Here is a 25,099-nt window from a genome sequence, read left to right as displayed (position 1 = left end):
CTCAAGCAGTTCTCTAGAGTAGCCACGCCTGGCACACTCCACAGGGCAAGTCTGGGAGCCACAGCACAGAAACGCCAAGGCTGCTCCCAGGACAGACGACTCACGTACAAGACATCACCACAGGACAGATGACTGGTCACTATGCTGCTGTAAAGCTGGAAACCTCCAGGCCCTACCTTTTTAATCTTCTTGATGTCTGGATCTTCATCTTCTTGGTTGCTTTGGTAAGGTCGCATTCGTTCTTTGGTTTTATTAAGAGCAATAATCTGGAACACAAAATCGGTCCATTTCATGATTTGGGAAATGCTGGATTATAGCCATAACACACAGGAAGCTCTGCCTACAAAGGTGGGCCAATGAGCTCCTCAGGAAACAGCCACTTTTTCTGCATCCTCTCTTCCTTTGGTGCTGAGATGGGGGAAACATAAACTTTACCCCAGCAGGCTATCACCAACAAAAGTGTTTATAAGAAAAGTGTGACCTGAGATCTAGGTTAGCAGAAATGTTAGCCCAAAACTCAGCCCCAGCTGCCAGTGGTGAGCAGGCCGAAACCTTGTCAGGAGTCCAGCGACGTGTCCACCCCCTCACCTGAAGGCAGCTGCCTGCAATATCCTGTGGTCCCCACATGCAGTCTCACTCAGCTCAGGGACCCTGGGTCTAGTCATTGGCCTGTTGTTTTCCAAAGCACATGGCATCCCAAACTCACAAACATCCTTAGGAAAATGGCAACCATAAAGGGAACTTCAGAGCCCTGGGGCTGGTCCCAGCCAACCAAGAGAATTCCTGAGAAAAGGTAAAAAGGATTGAAATAACCTAGGATCTCTTTATATCTCCAGCTCAGTTCTGTGACCTGTAAGGGGCATTTCAAGACTGGGTAGCCTCTCAACTACACATAGCAGCAAAATTCTCTAGGTCAGCACTGAACGGCAGGCTCTTACAAGCTTAAGAACCCATACAGACTTACTAACAAGCAATACTTCAAAAGTTAAGAGATCATAATTGCCACTATTTAAGCTGTGTTTATATTTTGTCCCCAATAGCAAATGCACCCCTCTGCTACTTTCTGGCAAGGAGGTGGGAAAAGAAAGGGAGTAGGAAATAAATTATGGCTCCTGTCAAGAGACTACAGAAGACATACCTGCAACTGACAGTTTTTTGCTGTAATCTACATTCAGACTAAAACAGAACATAGTGAAGGCAGATAAACACACATAAATAAACATTGAGGAACATCGCCTAGTGTTGAGCTTCTCTCGTGGAGTAAATACCAACCTCTTTCACTTAGCAGACAAGCATCTGCTCTAGCTTACAGTGGCAAAGAAAGAATACAATAATTTTGTTTTAAATAACAGTCCCTGATATAGTCTTTTAAAATGCAGGTTTGTTAAGTGTTCTGTTGTTGTTTTCACTATATCAGATATCAGGATCGAATCAGGAAGTTAACAACTATAATAATATGGTGAACACAATCCACGAGCTGTCATCCTCAGAGAAGCTGCCACATCCCAGCTGGAAGAAGCTTATGCCCGTGCTCTGAACACTGGAGGTGATGTGTGCAGGGAACAGAAGACGAAACCCCCACCTATGATTCATAGGGTGTGTCTTACAGGAAAGTACGAAGACACCAAAAGGAAAATGTCTGATGACAGTAAAAATGACCAGAACATTGCCAAGGCTGAGGAGTCTAAACTGTTCTGTCAATGACGATACAATTACTAGGAGGTTTCATTGTGTCCTATTCCCTTCTTTGAATCTTAGAAGACACTAATGCATCCCTGGGCAGAAAGAGGGAGAAAATCTCATTCTCTGCATTCCTCTCCCATTCTTCAGTTATTGCTTACTGCCCATGAGGAAGGGCAGGACAGCAGGAAAGGAACATTTGGGATTCTCTATCTAGACTGAGGCCTGGGAGGTAGGGAGGATGGATGCACAGACCACAGCCGTGGACTCTAAAACCACCTTCTGCTCACACTGGGCAGGAGCCTCACTCTCTGGGGATGCAAGGCCTGAGAAGGTCACACTCTGAGGGAGGGAGAGGGGAGGCAGGAATTCTAACTCCAGGGAAAAATGCACCCTAGCAATGTCTTATACGTTAATCCAAATGTTCTTTTTAAAATGGTAGAGGGGAGAAGGATGGACTCCTTCAATCTAAAAGAGTCTGAATTCATTTCTGGTCCTCCCTTAGTCATCGTTTTAGACTTTAATTGAATCTATGGCAGACTCATAATTATCATTACCTTAGGGTATCTGAAAACAGTTAATTTTTTAGAGCTATAGTCAATTCTTGAATTTCTGAGCTAATAAGGGATATTAGGAGAAAAATAACCGCCCCCCCCCCCAAAAAAAAGCACATTATCCTGATATGTTCCTGTAGCACATTTACCTAATCCTAATGTAAACATTAGATTTATGTTGAGGTCAGGCCCAGCCATGTATGTGTTGTGTTGATGACAGAGGAACTTAGCCTGGGATTAAAATGTTGCCCTGAATAGGCCTTAAGTAATCATGAGAAAATCATGGTAAACGTGAAACAATGAGAAGGAATCTATCGACCGGGAAATAATACCTCTGATTTAAGCCTTTCGATTTCTGTGTCTTGATCTTCAAGTTGATGTCGGAGTTGGTTAGCTGCAATTTTTTCTGTCTCTACGATCTGAACTAGATGAATGTACTTCTGCATTAATACTTCCCTCTCAATCAAAATGTCTGCATAACTTGAGAGAAAATTACATAGTTAGTCATTGAGATATTGTTCTACTATATATAGTTCCACACAGAATATAATACACTACATTTGAAAAAGAAGTTATGAACATTGTTTGTTCAGCTATCTCTACTTTATATAAACATTAACTTTCAGCTTACATCTGGTATCCTTCAATGATGAAGAATTTAAATAATCATTTTACATATCCTTTTCTAAGAATTCATTTAATAATAATTGCTACCCAAAAAGTCTTATCACGGAAGTGAGAAAAGCACAAAAGAAATTGTAATAGTCTTAAAAAGAAAGTAGTATGTCTTCTTTAACAAAAAAACTCAGGTCTTTTGAATTCTGGCACATGGTTTCCAGGGATGCTATTCAAAATATTTCACCAAGTAAGATATTAGCCAATCAAAATAAACCTGCTCCCAAACAGAATGAATGCAGAGACCATCAGAACAGGCACTAACTGGAAAAAAACTATTACGTCTGTAATTATTAGTGACCACCAGCTCTGTTGGGCTCTCTTTTAGATTACAAGATCATTGACTACTCCATTTCTAAAGCCAACAGAAATGGAAATTATATTCTAGAAATAAGTTTAGATTATTTGGGCCCTAACTCCTGCAGCCTAGCCTGTATCTGTCTTTGCTCAAGTATGGTAAGACAAAACTTATTCTTAGATTTTTACTGATGATATAATTCTGTGGTATCTAAAATTTTGCCTTCAGATCTTCTTGCACCATTCAGGGTGATGAAATACATGTTCTTCCATTCATATCATCTTTCCCCAGTGGTATGATAGTAATAATTCATGATAGTTGCTATTTATTGAGTGCATAGGATATACCATACATTATTTCATCTCATCTTCCCAGCAACCCCAGGAGATTCTCAGTTGCCCAGAGAAAGAATTTGATCTTCACAGAGGCAAAGTACTGACCTCAGATCACACAGCTAGTAGGTAACAGGGCTGGGATTCTAATTAAGGTCTGTCTGACCCCAAGTCCATGTTCTTAACCACCAGCTAAACTGTCTCTCTGATGAGAAAGAGCACATAGGACACAAACAAGAATGTTGCAGGAGAAGTGTTTTGAGATATCTGCCCAATCTTCCACTCGCTTACCTCCTCTTTGGGAACTTGGGCCACAGCAAGCCATGTTTATACCACAAAACCTGCCCTCACAACCATATTAAACCAGCCTAAAAAGAGATAACTGGCACAAACTCAACCAAATGGATTCTTTCCCCCTTGGAACCTGGGATTGTACCTCTCCCTTATTTGCTTGAAATGAAATAATATTAACTTGGAAATTCTAGTTGCCATTTTTGGGCAGCCATATTTGGCCACATCCATGCCAAAACAGTCAAATTGAGTCCACCAAGAGAGAAAAGAATAAGAAGATGTTCAGAAAAGCAAAAACAGGAGAGACAGAAACTTAACAGCTACGGGGGCTCCTGTAGCTTTCTAGTTCCTGGTGCCAGGCCCTTGTGACATCAGAATAAAATTTTAGCCTGGGGTTCAAGGAGATACTGCAGTGTCTTGCTAATACATTATTATTATTATTATAATTATTTTTAACCTAAACTGTTTGAGGTTTAGGTTACTTGGTTTGTGTTGCTTAGAACTAAAAGTCTTAAGACAATTCTAAAATCACAATTTTAGATCAGTATCTCAATATCCTCAGCACCTGTATCGCGCATGCTGTTAGGGTTAGAAAAGAACCATGTCAGCAATATTTTTAAGTCACTCATTCTAAGAAATTTCCCAAAGAGAATAGAAAGGGAGAATATGAAAGTACAAGTGACAGGAAGGGAAAAGAAAAAGAAGAGGGAAGAGTCTTGATAGGAGTATGCCTGGGCGAACTAAAGGGAGAAAAATAATAATGGGGCATAAGAAAAGCAATTGGTATAAAAATTCTGCCTTTTCTCATCAGATTTATTAGCAATATGCCAAATTGGTTACAAATATATTAGATCAGTGGTAGGCAGCAAAGCAATATTTTCTTTTCTCTTAAAAAAAAAGAAAAAGAAAAGAAAAAGGCAGGTCCAATTTGAAATGCAAGCTGACTTCACACAGACTCATCACCAGTGTCTGCCTCCCTTCGCTTCCAAGGCCTTTGCTAGGAAAATGGTTTTCTGTTTAAAGAATGAAACCCTAAAAGCATTATTAAAACAGGAAAATATGCCATCAATAGACCAGACATCCTCAGCACCTATATCATGGACTTTGTAAAATTCCATTTGAAGCAGCAAATGTAAACAGCAGAGGAGCAGGCAAGGGCAATTGTTACGATCTTCCATTAAACAAGTACCTTTAGAATATCTGAGGTTAGGCTCCTCCTCTTCATACACTTCAAAAATAAGAAATAACAGGCACAGCTGGCAGCAGTGGCATGTCCCCAGCTGGCAGTGCAAAGTCTGCTTTCTCTACAAAAGGGTGGCACTTTCCTAAAGAAGGCCTCTAATGAGGGAGCTGGACTCTGAGGCCAGAGACTGGGTTTACTCCAGGCATTCACTGTGGACACAAGGGAGAACCAAGAAAGCAAAGACAGTAAGAGAGCCTGGAAGTAAAATACACTGTATTCATTTTCTATTCTGTAACAGCAGAGCTGAAGCCACTAAGTCTGGTGATAATTTGTTACAAAATAGAAAATGAATACAGTGTATTTTACTTTCAGGCTCTTAAATCAACACATATTTATTATCTTATAGTTTCTGTGGGTTAGGAGTCTAGACTCAGTTTAGCTAGACCTTTGGCTCAGGATGTCACAAGGCTATGATCAAGGTATGAATCAAGATGCATTATCATCTTGAGGCTTGACTGGGGAAGAATCCCGTTCCAGGTTCATTCAGGCCATTAGAATAATTCATGTCCTTGCTGAGATAGAGCTCATGGCAGCTTCCTTCTTCCAAGCCAGTGAGAGAGCATTTCTCACCTGCTCTTTAAGGTCTTTCATCTAATTAAATCAGGTCCACCAAAGATAATCTCCTTTTTTATTAATTCAACGTTAACTGATTTAAGACTGTAATGATATCATTATATTCCTGAATGTAAAGATATGTAACAGGCTACTACAAAGGAAAAGGCTACATAAGTAACTCTTTTCCTTTGTCATATAATGTAGCCTAATCAACGGAGTCACTATCCCATCATGTTTGCCATATTTTAGTGGGTAGTAGCAAGTAACAAGTTCCAACTGTGTGGGCTAAAGGGTATAGAATTATACAAGGAAGAATTTCCAACCTGCCTTCCTACTGTCTGCCCACATACCTGAAAAGGAAGCTGACACAACACGATCCAGCATTCATAGTCACACAGTGAGTCCAGACCAGCTACCCAGAATGTTCCACAAGGTCCTTCATTTTGAAACAAGCAACAGCAGACACTCATGAGAACCAGCCTTCCCTCTTCCCACAGCAGGCCCCATAGTAGGCAGCATCTAAGGTGGCCCCTCAGTGACCCCTGCCTTCTAGTACTCAGCCCCTTAGGTAAAAGGGTTTTCCCTTTGAGTGTGAGCTGGATCTAAATGACTCACTTATAAAGAATACAACATGGCAGGAGTGATGGGATGGCAATGTCGTGATTAGTTTATAAGACTGTAGCTTCTATCTACTTGCCTTCTCTTGCTGTCTTGCTGGGTTGGTTTGAGAGAAGTCAGCTGCCAGGTTCTGAGCTACTCTACAGAGAGGCCCATGAAAAGCAGACACTAAAGGAGGCCTCTGGCTAAGACTCATTAGCCAATAACTGGTAAGGAAGTGAATCTAGCCAACAACAGGGTAAGTGAACTTGGAACTTCTTCCCCAGTTGTGCATTCAGATGAGAATACAGACCTGGCCAACAACTTGATTGTGGCCTGGTGAGACACCTTTGGGCAGAGGTACCAAGCTAAGCTATGCCTGCATTCCTGGCCCACAGAAACTGTATATAACAACAAATTGTTTATTGTTTTAAAAACTGTTAAGTGGCAAGAGATTTAAAAAAAAAAAAAAAAAAAAAAAAACAGCCCCAAATGAACAAACAGAAAAGATACAAAAAGAAACAAGGTTAATTCAGGCAAAAAGGTACTTACTACCTTCAGAAAGATATGGAAGGATATTAGAGACATAAAGAAAAAGAGGCTGCCCTGGAAAAGGAGTAATCAGATATTTTTTTAAAGAGTTCTTGGGAAAAAAAAAAAATTACTAAAATTTTATAGGTCAATGGATGTACTAAACAATAACCCAGACATGGCTAAAAACTAAGCTGGTCAGAGAGCTCAAAAAAAGAACACTAAACAAAAATATAAAGAGATTGGAAATATAAAAGGAAAACTGAGCAACCTAGAGCATAGATCCAAGAAGTCTAATATCTGTCTTGAGGAAGTTCCAGAAAGGAAAAAATTTAGACTGCAATGGGGGAAAAATATTAATAATAAAGAAATGAGAGCTGGGCAGGGTGGCTCATGCCTGTAATCCCAGCACTTTGGCTGAGATTACACTTTGGCTGGCGGGCAAATCACCTGAGGCCAGGAGTTTGAGACCAGCCTGGCCAACACGGTGAAACTCTGTATCTAATAAAATATAAAAAATTAGCTGGGTGTGGTGGTGGGCACCTATAATTGCAGCTACTTGGGAGGCTGAGGCAGGAGAATTACTTGAACCCGGGATGCAGAGGTTGCAGTGAGCCGAGATCATGCCACTGCACTCCAGCCTGGGCAACAGAGTGAGACTCCATCTAAAAAAGAAAAAACAGAAATGGAAGAAAATTTCCCTGCACTGAGCATAGCACAGCTCAAATAGAATAGTCCAAATATCAGATAGGATAAATGAAAACATTTCATACTCTAATACATCCTGGTAAAATATCAGAATTCTAAGGATAGAGAAAAATTATAAAAGCTTCCAAAGAGAAACAACAGGTATCTAAAGGAAGTGAGAATCATGCTGTCATACTTTTTATCATTAACTTGGGATTCTAGGTGGCAACAGAGAATTGTGAAGAAAATATTTTGAACCTGCTTAACAATTTCTAAAATGATAAACAATCGCTGACCAAGTACCAGGACAAGATAGGAAAAACTTACTAACCCACACATACTTAGTGCAGGGAAAAATTATGAGGAGGTTTTCCAACCAAACAAAACAGAAATCAAAGACAATAAAATGGCATCGAATGCAAGAAAACAAGCCAGATGAAGTAAAGGAAACTAGAAAGAAACTAGAAGTTGACACATGCAAGAGTCTCCTCCAAGGAGTAAATATTAAAAATATATATATAACATATAGTTATATTTCATTCTCTGTGGGACCAAACACCAACCTTGATACTTTGGGACATAACATTTGTTATAATCATTATGGAAATGTTCCTTATTGGTTTTTAATTTTCAGAATCAGCCTATGACAAAACACAGGGGAACAATTTAGAGAACAGAATATAAATGTCTAAAAGTTTATAAAGTAAGAATAAATAATAATGAAAGTAATAAAACCTCAGGATTAGCAAAGAAATGAAAACACATTAAACGTCTTAACTTATACTTATCTTTCCTAGCAGAGTCAATACATACTGTCTAAAATTGATAAAGCAATAGAAGCTTAATTGTATTGTTTTAGAACATGAAGTCAACTAATGTAAGAGCCAAAAATATGTAAGTAACAAAAACAGAGGGGGCAAAAAGCAGGGGACAAAAGAGATATTGTAAGGGTGTTAAATTTTTCATTTTTGTGCCAGAGAATCAATCGTACTGGCTAAAATTAGTAAGTTAAGAAATAGACAAAAGGACCTCACAAAACGTAATAAGCAAATGAACAATAAATGCATGAAAAGGGTCCTTCTTGCTGGGCACAGTGACACCTGCTTATAATCTCAACACTTTGGGAAGCTGAGGTGGGAGGATGGCTTGAGGCTAGGAGTTCAAGACCAGCCTGAGAAACTTAGTGAGACCTGATCTTTATAAAATTTTTCTTTTTAATTAGCTGGGACGAGGTGTAGTGGCTCACAACTGTAACCCCAGCACTTTGGGAGGCTGAGGCAGGTGGATCACTTTCGCTCAGGAGTTTGAGACCAACCTAGGCAACATGGTGAAACCCGTCTCTACAAAATAACTACAATAATTAGCTGGGTGTGGTGGCATGCACCTGTAGTCCCAGCTACTTGGGGGGCTGAGGCTGGAGGGTTGCTTGAGCCTGGGAGGTCAAGGGTGCAATGACAGTGTTTATGCCACTGCACTCCAGCTTGGGTAACAAAATGAGACCCTATCTACCAAAAAAAAGTAAAAAGAAAATTAGCTGGGTGTAATGGCATACACCTGTAGTCCCAGCTACTTGGGAGGCTGAGGCAGGAGGATCACTTGAGCTCAGGAGTTTGAAGTTGCAGTGAGCTATGATCGTACCACTGCACTCCAGCATGGAAAACAGGGAGAGACTCTGTCTCAAAACAAAAAAAGTCCTTCTTAATCAAAGAAGTATAAATTATTTATCAAAACTGGTTAAGACTTTTAGAAAAAATAATACTCAGGGCTAACAAAGATATAGTAAATAGATATTGTTATATAGTACCACTGAAGTGTGTCATTGTATAAGACAATATCACAACATGTATCAAAACAGGTCAAAATCATTATATCCTTTGCCTTCCTAACTTCCCTTCTAATAATATCACTCAAGCGTAATAATCTGAGACTTGCACAAAGAGGTACAAAGAAATAAAATCTTAACTCATTAAAACAAATATAAGAAATGGAGACAATCTAAATATACACCTGTATAATATGGAATTGGTTAAATAAGTAATAATATATCTACATAATGGAATGATAACAAGGCATTTAAAATGTTTTTTTAAAATAGTCATAACATAAGGGCACATACCCAAGACTCATTAATAAAAAGAAAAAAACAAGAAATTGAGATAAACATTATATGTACATGTACATATATATGTGTTCATATATAGTGGGAGAAAATTAAGTATATACACAGACATAAGTGGATGAGGAGAAGGGAAGAGAAAGAGAGAAAGGTACTCTAAGTAACAGACACACATCAAAACTTAAAGGGATCTTTCTTGAGCTGGAGCAATTATGGGTGATTTTTAATTACTTCTTGAATTACTTCTTCTGTGTTTTTCCATACTTTCCAATATTTCTGTAATATTAAGTGGGGAGGAAAGAGAAAATACACAAAATCTTAATGGTAGTTATTTACTTCATGCATTGGGAATATAAGTAATGCTGATTTCCTTCTTTATATGTTCCCATGAGTCCACATTGATTCTCTGAGTCAACAAATATTTGCTGAGTGTTGTATATTCGGAAACTGTTCAAAGCACTGGGCACTGGAGTAAACATAGCAGGAAAAAATCAGTGTCTTTCTGGAGCTTACACAGTACTGGAGAAAGATATCATTAATGTCACTTGGTGATGAGTACTGTAGAGGAAACACGGTAAGAGTAGAATAGGAGGTAGTGGGCAGAGATTACAATTTTAACCAGGCTGTGAGGGCTGTTTCCATGGAGAAATGGTACTGGAGAAATGACTTGAGCAGGGAGCTGTGTGGCTAGCTGATGGAACAGCATCCAGGCCCAGGGAACAGTATGTGCCAAAGCCCTGCAGTGGGAGTGAGCCTAGCCTGCCTGGGGAATGATAAAGTGGTGAGTTTCCCCAAGGGGAACAATATGGTTTGGATCTGTGTTCCACCCAAATCTCACGTTGAGATGTAATCTGTTGAAGGTGGGGCCTATTGGGAGGTGCGTACGTCACTTGTGGGTCATGAGGATGGATCCCTCATGGCTTCATGCTGTCCTCAAGATAGTGAGTTCTCATGAGATCTGATTGTTTAAAAGTGTGTGGCATCTCCTCTCTCCCTCTCTTTGTCTTGCTTCTGCTCTTGCTCTATGACCCACCTGCTCCTCCTCCTCCTTCCGCCATGAGTAAAAGCTTCCTGAGGCCTCTCCAGAAGTGGAGCAGATGCCGGTGCCATGCTTATACAGCCTGCAGAACTGTGAGCCAATTAAAACTCTTTTCTTTATACATTATACAGCCTCAGGTAATTTTTTTTTTCTTTTTAGATGGAGTTTTGCCCTGTCGCCCAGGTTGGAGTGCAATGGCACAATCTTGGCTCACTGTAACCTCTGCCTCCCAGGTTCAAACAATTCTCCTGCCTCAGCCTCCTGAATAGCTGGGATTATAGGCACCCACCACCAAGCCCAGCTAATTTTTATATTTTTAGCAAAGACAGGGTTTCATCATGTTGGCCAAGCTGGTCTTGAACTCCTGACCTCATGATCTGCCAGCCTCAGCCTCCCAAAGTGCTAGGATTACAGGCATGAGCCACCACACCCAGCCTCCAGTATTTCTTTCTAGCAATGCAAGAATGGCCTAAGACAGGCAGTAAGAAAGAGATAAAGGGGGAACAGGATTCTAAAGTATGTAGATCAATAAAAAGTCTCAGGCTTTCCCCCAGTGTGAGGTGTAAGCTTTGATAGTTGGAAGCTAATGTAGTAATAATCCAGGCAAAAAGATTAAATACTAGTCCAGGCCTGGGAACTTGGCACAGAATAGTCATTCAAATGATTTAATGTCATTGTCAAATGAAACAAATCTTATTATCCAAATGAAATAAATCATCTAATATGATTTATTTCATCTAGTATAAGCTGATATAATTTATCATTTAATGTGATTTATTTTGCATGGATTATTTATTTATTTATTTATTTTGATACAGCGCCTCACTGTGTTGCCCAGGTTGGAGAGCAATGGCCTGTCAGGTTCAAATGACCCTCCCACCTCAGCCTCCCAAGTAGCTAGGACTACAGGCACAAGCTATCACACATGGCTTTTTATTTTTTGTAAGATGAGGTATTGGCCAGGCACGGTGGCTCATGCTATAATACCAGCACTTTGGGAGGCTGAGGCAGGTGGATCACAAGGTCAGGAGTTCGAGACCAGCCTGACCAACATGGCGAAACCCCGTCTCTACCGAAACACAAAAATTAGCCGGGCATGGTGGTATGCACCTGTAATCCTAGCTACTCAGGAGGCTGAGGCAGGAGAATCACTTGAACCTAGGAGGCAGAGATTGTAGTGAGCCAAGATCTCACCACTGCACTCCAGCCTGGGCAACAGAGTGAGACTCTGTCTCAAAAAAAAAAGATGGGTCTCACTATGTTGGCTCCTTATTCTTCACATAGTAGTTTTCCAGTCGTGCCATTTATTTCATTAGGGCTCCCTAGTTTACTACTCCTATTCTGTTCTTACTGGGGTATCCAACTCTGCATCACAAAACTTTCTTTACACATCCTACTAGTAAATGGATGTCTGCTCCAGGATTGCATCAAATCAACTAAGAATACATGCAGGGCTTCCCTTCAATATTTCTCAGAGCACTGGTATTTTTATTCCACTATATTGCCAATACATATTTTATCTAATTAAATTTTCCATTTACTAGGTACTACTCAAGTTTTAAAATGTTTGCTTAATCTCCTTATTGTTTGCATTTGGTTATAGTTATTTTTTTATTTTTTATGTTTGCTTTTTAGTTTAACTCCCACAACAACAAAAAAAAAGCTTTCCCCTGCCAAAGGACATATAAATCAACATGGTAAAAACAGAACTTAAAATTCAGCTGCTGAGTACAGATATCAACATTAGGATACATACGGAAAAATATATTAGTATGTAATATTTATAATAATAATCATGTATTATATATTTCAAACTAGCTGGAAAAGAGGTATTTTTTATTTATTTATTTATTTATTTTTGAGGCAGGTTCTCATTCTGTTGCCCAGGCTGGAGTGCAGTAGTACAATCACAGATCACTGCAGCCTTGAGCTCCTGGGATCAAGCCATCCTCCTGCCTCAGCCTGCCAAGTAGCATGGGACTACAGGTGCATACCATCAGGCCTGGCTAATTTTTTCATCTTTTTGTGGATATGAGGTCTCACTACGTTGCCCAGGCTGGTCTTGAACTCCTGGCTTCAGCTTCCCAAAGTGGGATTATAGGCATGCGCCACAGTGCCCTGCTGAAGAGAAGTTTTTTAAATGTCCACAAAGAAATAATAAATGTTTAAGGTGATCACCTTAAACATTTGGTGCTAATAACCAAATATTAGCTTATATGTTAATAACTCTGATTTTATCATGATACATTGATGCATGTTTCAAAGCATCACCTTGTGCCCCATAAATATGTACAATAATCATCTATCAATCATAAATGAACAAATAAAATTTAAAAAAATCCTAACCACCATCACTCCATATGGAGAAAAGGGAACATTCAAATAAAATGTTGAAAAGTCTAAAGCAGAGGCACAGTGTGAAATTATAGACCTTAGTTATTTTATAGAAGGGCAAAAATTATATTCACTTAGTAAGAAGTTGCTGCTGGGCCAGATTCTCACCCCATTTATTTGGACTGAAGACGTATATAAGAAGGGAAATATACCAAAACCTAAGATAAAAAGTCATAGCCCAGGTCACTAAAGTAAAAGTCTGCCTAACTCCAGGGTTATGATAATTTTATCAGGAAAACTGTTTGGAACCGGCATTCCTCATGTCAGGAGAATCATGATGCCTTTAGGAAGGGGAAAATCCAAGCATGGATGACAATAATACAGTCCCTATCAAAGCAACATTTGCTTTGACCTTACCTAAGCAAGGCCAGTTTCTCTATCTTTACTCAAAATCACTTTGGCATGACTATCACATACTGTTTCTGGTTCTCAAGTTCTCCCATGTCAGTATCTCCACTTCATTGGCTAATCAATATTTTTTAGATATCACATTAACATGAGGTCCTAACACTGTCACCTATACCAATCTCTTCTCTACTGACAGGCTTTTCCCTCCTAAGCTGTCCCCTCTACAGTAAATGGAAAGTCAGGCATCTCAGTTAAGACAGCTCAAAAAGAGGAGCAAAATTAAAGACTAAAAACCCCTCTCCTAAACATTGCTCCTTCTTTCCTGTTCACAGTCACAGTTCATTACTTAAACATTGCACTAAATTTGGGGCATAAGGAAAGTCATTGATAATCCTTTCTAAAGCACAATTAAATATAAAAGCAGGCAAAATATTGTTACTAGGAAATATAACAGAACATCATTAATGGTAAAATTATTACCTCAGGATACAGAAATTTTAAGGAGTGCTTCTAAAAGTGACTATCTTTTATAGTACTATATCACGAAGCTGAGGAAAATGTTTTACATCACAATAGACATTAATGATTCTTTCCTAACACTGAGACTTTCATTTCTTTTCAAATGTGCATAAGTAGGTATTGGTAGAAGTATTTTTATCATCACAAAAAATTATTCAACAAGAGTTAAATTCTTTAACCATTAGTAACTATACTAATTCAACCAGAATAGATTAAAGGGGCTTCTACATTCTTATATTTAATTTCCACCACAAAGACTCTAAGCAAAAAGGCAATGACAGTGAGTGTTGGTAAGGATGTGAAGAAACTAACACCCTCAATTCACTGCCGGTGGGAATGTAAAACACTGCAGCCACTGTAGAAAACAGTTTGGCTGACTAGTCTATGATCGATGGGCATTTGGGTTGGATCCAGGTCTTTGTTATTGTGAACAGTGCTGCAATGAACATTCGTGTGCATGTGTTCTTATAGTAGAACGATTTATAATGCTTTGGATATATACCCAGTAATGGGATTGCTGGATTAAATGGAATTTCTGTTTCTCGGTCCTTGAGGAATTGCCACGCTGTCTTCCACAATGGTTGAACTAATTTACACTCCCACCAACAGTGTAAAAGTGTTCCTATTTCTCCACATCCTCTCCAGCATTTGTTGTCTCCAGATTTTTTAATGATCGCCATTCTATCTGGAGTGAGATGGTATCTCAATGCAGTTTTGATTTGCATTTCTCTAATGACCAGTGATGATGAGCATTTTTTCATATGTTTGTTGGCCTCATGTATGTCTTCTTTTGTGAAGTGTCTGTTCATATCCTTCGCCAACTTAAGAATGGGCTTGTTTTTTTCTTATAAATCTGTTTTAGTTCTTTGTAAATTCTGGATATCAGCCCTTTGTCAGATGGGTAAACTGCAAAAATTTTTTCCCATTCTGTTGGTTGCCGATTCACTCTAATGATTGTTTCTTTTGCTGTGCAGAAGCTGTGGAGTTTGATTAGGTCCCATTTGTCTATTTTGGCTTTTGTTGTCAATGCTTTTGGTGTTTTGGTCATGAAGTCCTTGCCTACACCTATGTCCTGAATGGTTTTGCCTAGATTTTCTTCTAGGGTTTTTATAGTGTTAGGTCTTATGTTTACCATGGAATATTACGCAGCCATCAAAAATGATGAGTTCATGTCCTTTGTAGGGACATGGATGAACCTGGAAACCATCATTCTCAGCAAACTGACACTGGAACAGAAAATCAAATAGCACATGTTCTCACTCATAGGCAGGTGTTGAACAATGAGAACACATGGACACAGGGAGGGGAGCATCACACACTGGGGTCTGTTGGGGGGACAGAGAGGGGTGGGGAGTTGGGAAGAGAGAGCATGGGGAGAAATAACAGATATAGGTGAAGGGGAGGAGGCAGCAAATCACGCTGCCATGTGTGTACCTATGCAACAATCTTGCCTGTTCTTCACATGTACCCCAAAACCTAAAATGCAATTAAAAAAAAAGACAAGAAAACAGTTTGGCAGTTTCTCAAAAAGTTAAACATAGAGTTTCCAAATGACCTGGCAATTCCACTCCCAGGCATATACCCAAGAGAGTTGAAAACATCTGTTCAGGTACAAATGCACACAAATATTCATAACAGCATTATTCAGACTAGCAAAAAGCGGAAACGACCTAAATGGCCACCAACTGACGAGTAGATAAATAAAATGTGGTATAACCATACAGTGGAATAGAATTCAGCCATTAAAAGGAATGAAGCATTAATATATGCTATAACATCTACAAAGTTTGAAAACATTTTGCTAAGTGAACAAAATCAGACACAAAATGTTTGCATAATTCCAACTATATGAAATGGCCAGAAGGAGTGAATCCATAAACACAGAAAGGAGTCTGGCGATTGGCTAGAGCTAGGGGAAGTGGGGAGCTGGGAGTGACAGCCATTGGATATGGGGTTTCTTTTTTGGTGTTGCAAATGCTCTGAAATTAGTGGTGATGGTTGTATAACCTTGTGACTATACTAGAAAAACACTGAATTATACACTTTACAATGATAAACTTTTGGTATATGAAGTATATCTTGATTTTGAAAAATATTTTTTAAAAAGCAATAGAACAACTTCCCCCCAAAAGCAATATATTTTAATTGCATTATAATTCAAACCTCTAATGTCAAAAAAAATCCCATAGGTATAACTACAAGACAAAAAAATGATGCAGGGTGATTTGAACAAATATAAAAGATGAATATATTTTTGTCATACAAAGAGCTTATTAAAAAAACTTCTAGAAAAATACCAATACCAAAAAATGGGAAAAGGATATGAGATGATAATTTATATAGTAAATATAGACAGATATTGGTGATAGCAAAACATCATCTCACCAATAATCAAGAAAATGCTTATTACACCAACTTATCATTTTTAACCCATTGATATAGTAAAGATTTTAAAAAACGATTCCAGCTTTCTTCTGCCCTAGTGGATGGAGATTAAATCGGTACATGCATTTTTGAAAAGCAATTTGGCTCTGTGCTGGGGTGGCACAAAAGATGAGTAGTGCACAATTTGCTTTGAAGGAATTCAGGCTGACAGAGAGACACAGACATATAAACAAATCAATACAATAATCTCTTAGGTGCTTTGAGCGAAATAAGAAGTTACAGTGAGGTCTCAAAGAAGGGAATGGTCAGGCTTCCTGCTAGCAGAGGAAGAGGACTGGGAAAGAAGATGCAAACTGCTAAGGGCTCCATCCTGAAAGATGTGTTGGTATAAGTCAGACCCCAGGACGGGTGGGACGAGGAGTTCACGGAGGTCAGTTCAGAGGGTCCTCACTTGGACTGGCTCACTCCAACCCAGAACTCAGGGCACAGACTAGCATTAGGTAGAAAAGCAATAAATGTCAGTAAATCATGACTATTTTCTCTTCTTAAAGCAACAAAGAGGACCATTATCGCCCTTTCTCTGCATATATTTAAAATTTTCTACAATAAGAAGTAAATTGAATTATAATAACTAAAGGCAACTGGGAACCCTGGAATTCCTTCAGCAAATCAGATGTTCTCTTAGAAAGGGCACTCTAGTAACTATGGAGAATGGATGGGAAGGAAGCCAACCTGGAAGAGACAGATGAGGTGGCAGAGCAATAGTCCAGGCAATCGATGTTGGTGGCCTGAACCAGACCAATGCTGCAGACGTAGAGGAATGAAGACTAGTGATGTTCTGGGGTAGAATCCACAAGTGATGACTGGAGTGAGCAGTTAGGCTGGGGTCAGGAGGTGATATCCTGCTGGTTTGGGGGACTGAATGTATAGCAGACTATGCCTTGCATTCCTATCCAGGAAAGGAGCCTGAAGCTGCCTGGAGAAATACGTGAGTTTAGATTTGTCTTGCTGAGTATCAAGTAACTCTGAGCACCCAGGGAGAGATGATATATAGATAGTTCAATATAGAAAAATATGTGTTGGTGAATTTCTACATATAATGGTGGCTATATATCTTTGTGGTTAAGTGCACAGGCTTTGGAGTCAGCCTGTCCAGGACTTGATTCCAGCTCTGTCATTTCCTAGATTGGTGGCCCTCAGGAGGTCATTTTATCTCTCCAAGACTCAGATTCACTGGGGATAGTGCCAGCTACCTCATGAGCTATCAGATAATTAAACAAAAAGAGGTACACGGTGCATGTAGCATGTATTTAGCTGAGAAAGCATTGAGAAAGAGTGGCTCTGTCTACATGGTCTGAGTCTGGGGAGCAGATCCAAGTGAGGAGACAGAAAGAGCAACAGCAAAGCCCTACCCAAGCCAGCCACAGTAAAGAAAGGGACAGAACCACAGGAGTAGTGAAATAGAACAAGAAGAAATTGTCAAAGGAGTAGAGGGAGAATCAGAAGGGAGAGACATCATAAACAAAAGGAATGAAAATTTTGAGATAAGACTTAGATCCCTATATACTAACGTTAAAAGAAACCCTCCAAATTAACATAAAAAGATGGCAAATAATGTGAAGAGCAAATAAAAAGTCTGTGATTATATCATTCTACGTATCTATCCATATGCAAATGTATAGAAAAGTCTGGAAGTATGCACACCAAACTGTTACCAGTAAACCCATCTGAGAAGTAAGTGGGCTTGGGGAAATAAATGGGGAGAGGGTGGAACTATAACTTTTTACTTTTGTATTGTCTGAATTTATTTTTTAGGGAACGTGCTTTTATGTATCCCCTGTGTATTTCCAAAGTAAGTATTAAATATGAACAGAAAGTTGAAGTTATATAATGAAGAAAAAGCTTCGGAAATTCATTGTTGACCCAGGTGACAACAGTTACAGCAGAGTAGGAACAAAACCCATCAGGAAGAGCTGGAAAGAGAGGAAGAGCTGCGTGCCTAGGAGAGCAACAGAACCATTTCTTCAAGAAGCCGGGCTGCATGTGCAAGAAAAGACAGTAGCAAGAGGAGTATTCAGTGCCAAGAAAAGACTTTCATTCTCTTTCAAGACAGGAGAGATTTTTAGGAGACCCAAAAAATATGGGAAACAAAGCTAAGGAGCGAGAAGTAAATAGACTGGAAATACAAGAGAGAAATGGAGTAAGTAATGGAGCAAGAAATCGGAGAGAGAGCTCAAGGTAGAAATTGGCCTTGAACCAGAGATGGTTCTTCTGGAGCAGGCAAAGAGAGTCATGAGGATGGCTCCCTCCTGCAGGTGAGATGGTGTACACATAAGGATGGGGCGCCGGCTCGGTGAGTGTAGGCAGAATGTCCCACTGCGTGTCAGCTGGATGCCTCAGGTGCAAGGCAAACACCTGAAACAAAAACACTGAGAAGTAGGAAAGACAGCTGACAAAAGTATTAACTAAATATTCAAATAAGAAAATTCAAGCCCAACTTTTCCCTATAGAAAACAAATTGTAACCACCAAATCAAGTGAAATCTTTCATAGTTTACACAATATCCCTTCTCTTTCACGTTGCACTTTGTAGGATGTAAGAGAAAAAAGAATGTTGAATTCTCTTTCATTGTGGCAAGTATGGAGGCAAAGCCCTGACAGAAGTTCTTAACCAAAAAAAAAAAAAAAAAAAAAAAAACGTATAATACCTTACATGGACAAAATCCACATTTTCAGCTCTGAAGTAGTGACAGTCTTACTGTTACAAGAAGAATAGAAATTATGGTGCTGGGATTCTTTAGGCTATAACATCACTGCCCATCTCTAATTTTTCTAGTCCTATGATGTTACTGTGACACATGAAACATTTTCAGCTTTTCTAAGTAATCACTCTTCTCTGATTTGTGAAACATTTATCTCTGTGTGCATTCTCTAAAGGGCTGATTTTATGGGAATGATATGATATACACAGTGGCCTTTAGTGCTACACAGATTTTTATACTATATACTTTGCTGCAGATCAAGTCTTTTTCCAAGGATGAGGTTACAAGCGTTATGTGTGGTGCAGCTACCACATTGTGTGTGTGTGTATGTGTGTGTATTTTAAGGGAGAGAGAGCATGAACAACAGCTGTCTCAGGCACATGTAATCAAAAGGACTATACATGAAAAACAGATCCAAGAGGCTGCATTCAAGCGTTCTTTACTGGAAAAGAGAACAAGGCTTAATTGAAAGGTTTAACTGGAAGATAAAGTCTCTCTGCTTGCCAAGCTGGAGACTGACAGGGTGAAAGAAAGGGTTAGGTCAGGCCCTTGCCAAACTCCATCTGACGTGAGCTTTATGGAGTAGAAACGTATTCCTTTTTGTAATTCTTTTTCCCCTTTGTATGCTCTGCCCTTAGAGGAAAGCCTGTGATTCACCTGCACAAGATACACCCTGAGGGGAGGGAAGAGAAACGAGGTGGGGATTTGAGCAGATTCAGCTAAAGAAATTGGAAAGCAGGCGAAAGACAGTGGGACAGTCTCAGACACTGAACACATACATCTGCAGGGTTGCAAAGCTACACACGTTCAACAATGCTCTGTGCTAGGCTCAATATTCTCAACATCTGTTTTCCCAATCCCTCCACCTTGGTAGAAACCCAAACTCTCCTCTCTCCTCAAGATACATCTTACTTCTCTATCAGCCCCCTGGATACTCATTCTCTCATATCCCACATGCCAAGGGATCAATTCAGTGTCTCACAGTTCCCTTCCCATCCCAGCGATAATCATAGTTTTCCAATTTCCAGCAGAAATTGCTCAACGCTTCCTGGCCAATGCTCATCATCTTTGCCCCACAAACCTGTCCTCATTCATCATTTCTTTTCCCACTGAGTGACACCATCCAAGCTAGGGGCCTGAGAGATGTGTCAGATGCCACCCTCATCTAATACTGTCCAAATCCAGATAGTCACAAAGTCATTTGAAATCTACCTACTACATCTCTGGAGAACCTTTCTCCTTTCTTCCCAAATGTCATAGTCCAGGTCCTGTGACGTATTAGGCTTAGTTCAGGGTGGCAAGATCCTTGGAAGATGTTCACCTGGATCCATGCCCATGCCGTGATTATCTCCTAACTGCAGATACTTTGCTTGGTCCATGTTCTAGCAAATGAAACACTGAAAAGATATCTTTTCAGCTAATAAGCCCTAAGGAGTCGCAATCAACCAGATCAGTGTCTTTGATCGTCCTAGTGTCTACAAGTAAATCAACCATGAGGGACACATACGGCCAAGAAAACAAGAAATGTCAGGTTATTTTTCATGTCCAGAGTTCCATACTCAAGTAGAAAACCACATATGAAATAAGCATAGACTTAACTGCTATGAAAACGCTCTGGCCTCAACAAGACAAAAACAAGACTCGGTCTCAGTAGCAGCGTCCCCTGAATTAGTGCCATAACAAGAGGTAAAATGATATCCTAAATATGCCTGCATTCTAGAAATGCAGTATTTGCCAATGGTAAGTGAAACATTAAAATTAGCTTCTTGGACTGGTCAAAGCTTCCAACTGAAAAATGTTAATTCCAAAATGATTTTTTCTGGGCCAGATCTAAAGGAGAAAACATGCAACTGGACATCCCAGAAAATGACACTAAGATTCTCTGAAGGCAAAGTGGGACAAGTAGATTCCTCTTGGACATACAAAAGCCAACAGCAACAAAGTGATTTTTATAGCAGGCAAAGACAGCACACCCAGGCTGGTACTGAAAAGCCATCCAAGGAAAACAAGAGTGACTAAGAGAAGGGGTTCTGAGCAGACTTTGTATCTAAGTGGCATCTATAGGAGGATGAGTACCTCAGAAAAGAACTAATCTAGTGCTAAACTAATGAAAAGTTTTGATTTTCAAAAGAGAGATTAATAAAACCATAAATATTGAGTGTTTAAAACTTTTATACTAAAAAGGCATCAGTACGGAATTAATGCCATCAGACTGCCCTGTGAGAGTGAAATGTTTAGTCAACCAAGCATAATTAATTAATTGTGTTTTATTACAATGCCAAGAAAAAAATGGCTGATCAATTCTTTCTCTGAATCAGCTTCATTAACTTTGTGGCTTTGCTCACACATAAACAAAATCAAGGTGAATTTTACAGATCCAAGTTTATACCAAAAACTCAACTTAATCAAGCTTAGATAAAAAACTTTTCTTCCCTGATTTAGAAAACAAAAATTAAGAAATATCTCAATTCATAAAATATAAGAACTCAGTATAAAGCAGTCAGAGTAAAATAAGTTATCAAAGAACCCAGTCTCATGTCTCAAGCCAAGAGAAAAGCAGACCTTGTAGACCAAAAAGTCAAAACATCAAGAAAAAAAGTCAATTATTAACCAAATCTTCAAATCCGAAAAGAAGAGAATGGTTCACCATTGTATCATCCAAATCAGTTAAGTGGTTTCTAAAGTCTGTCTCCTGACAAGATCACACATGCCCTGGATTTGACTGTATGTCAAACGATACCAAATACTTATCAACTCAGTTTCCTATAGATGACAAAATGCATTCCTGGAACAGAAAAAAGATCTCTTACTTGGAATCTAATCATCTTCAAAGCAATTCACACTACTTGTGTTTGGTTCACCAAGATATTTGCTTGGCAACTACAAAGGCATTTGGGCTACTGATGGTACTTGCTCTTCTGGAATGAAAAAGATGGGAAAACAGGCATGTTTTAAATTACGGATTTTAACTCCCAGGTAGAGAGGAATAGAAAGGGCTGCAAAGATTGTGTCTGGAAATGACCCAAGGGCTCTACCTTGCCAGCTTAATGCTTCTTTCATCTTTGAAGACCTGACTTTCTTTCTACAGCAAATCATTCTGCATTAGTCCTAAGTCTGGATCAAAACCCTCAAACAGAGAGCACCAAGAGCAAGGACGGCTGAACCAGGTGCCAGGGTCATCATGACTCGTGGCAAGCTCCCCTGGGGCCCACGTAGAGAGTGGCACTTAGTTGCCAGCCCATTGCATCTCAGAGAAAGAAAAGGAACTGAAGTACATTGCAAATAACATCTTTTACTCTCAACCCTAGTCTTACATTAATCTACTTTCATCTTTGAATGAGGAACAGAAAAAAAAAATAGAACAAGAAAAGACAAGACTGCAGAGATAAAGAGGATAATGAAAGTAAGTACAATATGGAACACTGGCTAAAGGTTCTGAGGTCCAACTGACTTGGGTTTGAATCCCAGCTCTGCAGCTTAACACCTTTGTGTTAAAACTTGGCCAGTCTGCCCATCACAAATTTTTGTTTTCTCATCTGTAAAATGGGGTAATAATACCGTATTAGCTTGTTGTGGAGAATAAAAAGAGAAAAATATGTAAAAGCACTTGGCACATTGCTTGTCAGAGAAGGTGCTCAATGTAAGTAGCTGAAAAGGGAGGGGAGTGGAGAGGAGAGGGGAGACTTTCAGAGAAAGCGTCAAGGGTTCAAAGAACAGAACAGCCTGTACTCACTCAAAATAAATGCCTCATTCTTTTTTTTTTTTTTTTTTTTTTTTTTTTTTTTTTTTTTTTTTTTTTTTTTTTTTGAGATGAAGTTTTGCTCTGTCACCCAGGCTGCAGTGCAGTAGAGTGACCTCAGTTCACTGCAGCCTCCAACTCCTAGGTTTGAGCAATTCTCCTGCCTCAGCCTCCAAAACAGCTGGACTACAGGCGTGTGCCACCACACCTGGCTAATTTTTGTATTTTTAATAGAAACAGGGTTTCACCATTTTGGCCAGCCTGGTCCTGAAGTCCTGGCCTCAGGTGATCCACACGCCTCAGCCTCCCAAAGTGCTGGGATTACAGGTGTGAGCCACCACACCCAGCCTAAATGCTTCATTCTTATAATCAAACTGAAGAGATTTCCTGATCACCTACTACATAATTAGCAATGCACTTCACTCAGATATGAATGTACTCCAATCCCTCTCTTCATTCTCAAGGTGTATACAATCCTACTCAGGAAACAGAATTCTAACACATTAAGTACATTAAAAAAGTAATGATAACCAGAATTGCAAAGTGGCCTGCGTGCAGTACACAATGCAAGTGCTGCAGCCATGTGAAGATGGCGCCAGTGAGGGCACCTATCTCCTTCTCCCTGACTTGCAGGGAGAACAGACAGAAGGAGAAGGGAAGGCTCATCGGGTGAAGAAAAAGAAAGCATGCCACAGCTAGAGTGTTGCCCCAAAATACCCAGGAGATGAGCAAAACAAAAGAGCAGGGAGTTGTGGAGTGACAGCCCGGATTAGGGAGTGGACAAGCAAAAAGGAAGAGCCTGAGAGCCATGGGAAACAAAACTGAACCCATTTTAGGGACTGAACAGGAAAATAACAGAGAGGGCCCTGCCTTACATCTCTCTCAGATTTATTGTTCCCATTTAAGACCTTGCACACACCTTTCCACCTTCCTGATGTTTCACAGGGGGAAATGAAATCACACTCTTCTATTTCTCTAGATAGAGGATGTCATCACCTTCATTTGATAACCAAGATGCACAGAGCAGGGTTTACAAATGTAGGCTGGGCTAGGGCCATATCCCAGCTCTGTGGCTTACTAGCTGTGTGGCCTCAGGCAAGGAAACTAACCTTCCAGGCCTCAGTTTCCTTCTCTGCAGATAGGGGGAATTATAATGCCCCTCTGCAGACTGTTGACAGGATAAGTGAGTCAATACATTCCATACATTCTGTAATTGAAAATCACGTATAATACATATAATAGTGCCTGGCACATAGGAAGACATCCACAAAAAGGACTACTATTACTACTTATTATTATTATATGTATTATCATTAATCTTTAGCTGGAATGCAGCCATGGAAAGCCCAAATAATTCTCTCACGCATGACTAAGGACCAGGCATCAGGAGAAAACTCATCTTAGAATTGCAAGTTCTTTCACAACTATCACCAACAGTGGTAACCCCAATGCAGGACCCAGACAATCAAGCACCACACAGGAGGACTCAGCCTATACCTTGCTTGGTGAATGGCCTCCATCCACTCTTTACCATCCTGCTCCTCCTCACAGCGCAGCTCCAGTGGTTTCTGACCTTCATGGCCAAAAAGAACAGTAAAGTAATACTGGAAAGGAAAACAAACACAAAAAGTTTAGTTCTATTTTTCAAGCACAACAACATAATAACACAGTATTTGCCTATCAAGGGTATATATTTACAAAATGCATCAGCACTTATGCAAATTTTATTTCAAAATGCAACACATCACTCTTGGTCCAGTTGGCAATGACTTTGCACCTAGAAGATACCATAGTCTGCATCTTAACGTTGCTCAGTGAGGGTCAGCCCTTAACACTACTGTAATGGACATTTCCATGCAAGTACAAAGAAGAATATTGTACAAATTGGGCTATGGAGATAAATGAAGTAATATGATATTTTCCAAAAGGTTTCCCTTTTTGTGGTGTGATAAAGCTGCAGGGACACATGAGTCTACATCACTGCACCAGCTAATTTTATTATCTGTTTTATTCTATATCTATTCTCCATCCTGGGAAGCAATATCCCTATAATTATGCAGTCCAATTGCTGTCATTTGCCTCTTCTGCAACCTTAGCAGATGTCACCATTTGCTTACGCCCTTGTTTTCCTAGAAGTAGCCTTGCAATTCTTTTCAACATAGTATTCCAGAATGCAGACTTGACACAAGAAAGGAAATTTAATTGTCATCCTAGGGGACAAAACATGATCAGAATTTCTTTTTGGTAGAGGTGTAACATAAGTTATTGTTGCATGAAAGGAACTGGGCTTAAGTAGGGAAAAGACTAACATTTTTCAGGGGTAAAATAATTTATCTCATATGAACCTTATGTACT

The 25,099-nt window shown here is 39.6% G+C and overlaps 1 protein-coding gene across 3 annotated transcripts in view; it reads right to left on the bottom strand.

Moving 5' to 3' along the window:
* The window catches only part of RASGRF2 (Ras protein specific guanine nucleotide releasing factor 2), a 255,275-nt gene that overhangs the window by 141,921 nt on the left and 88,255 nt on the right, over window positions 1–25,099 (bottom strand). For 2 of the 3 annotated variants that reach the window (XM_037731121.1, XM_017507586.2), the window contains exons 2-4: window positions 24,242–24,348; window positions 2,567–2,714; window positions 177–266 (exon numbers count right to left, since the gene is read on the bottom strand). In XM_037731121.1, the coding sequence (XP_037587049.1) occupies window positions 177–266; window positions 2,567–2,714; window positions 24,242–24,348 (345 nt within the window). Of the gene's footprint in view, window positions 1–176; window positions 267–2,566; window positions 2,715–24,241; window positions 24,349–25,099 lie in introns of those variants that run through there. The other variant, XM_037731126.1, reaches the window with a different exon arrangement.

This window comes from Cebus imitator, unplaced genomic scaffold, assembly GCF_001604975.1.
Source record: "Cebus imitator isolate Cc_AM_T3 unplaced genomic scaffold, Cebus_imitator-1.0 Scaffold16, whole genome shotgun sequence".
In the NCBI taxonomy this organism is placed as follows: Eukaryota; Metazoa; Chordata; class Mammalia; order Primates; family Cebidae; genus Cebus; species Cebus imitator.
This window is presented reverse-complemented; position numbering and strand designations above follow the sequence as displayed.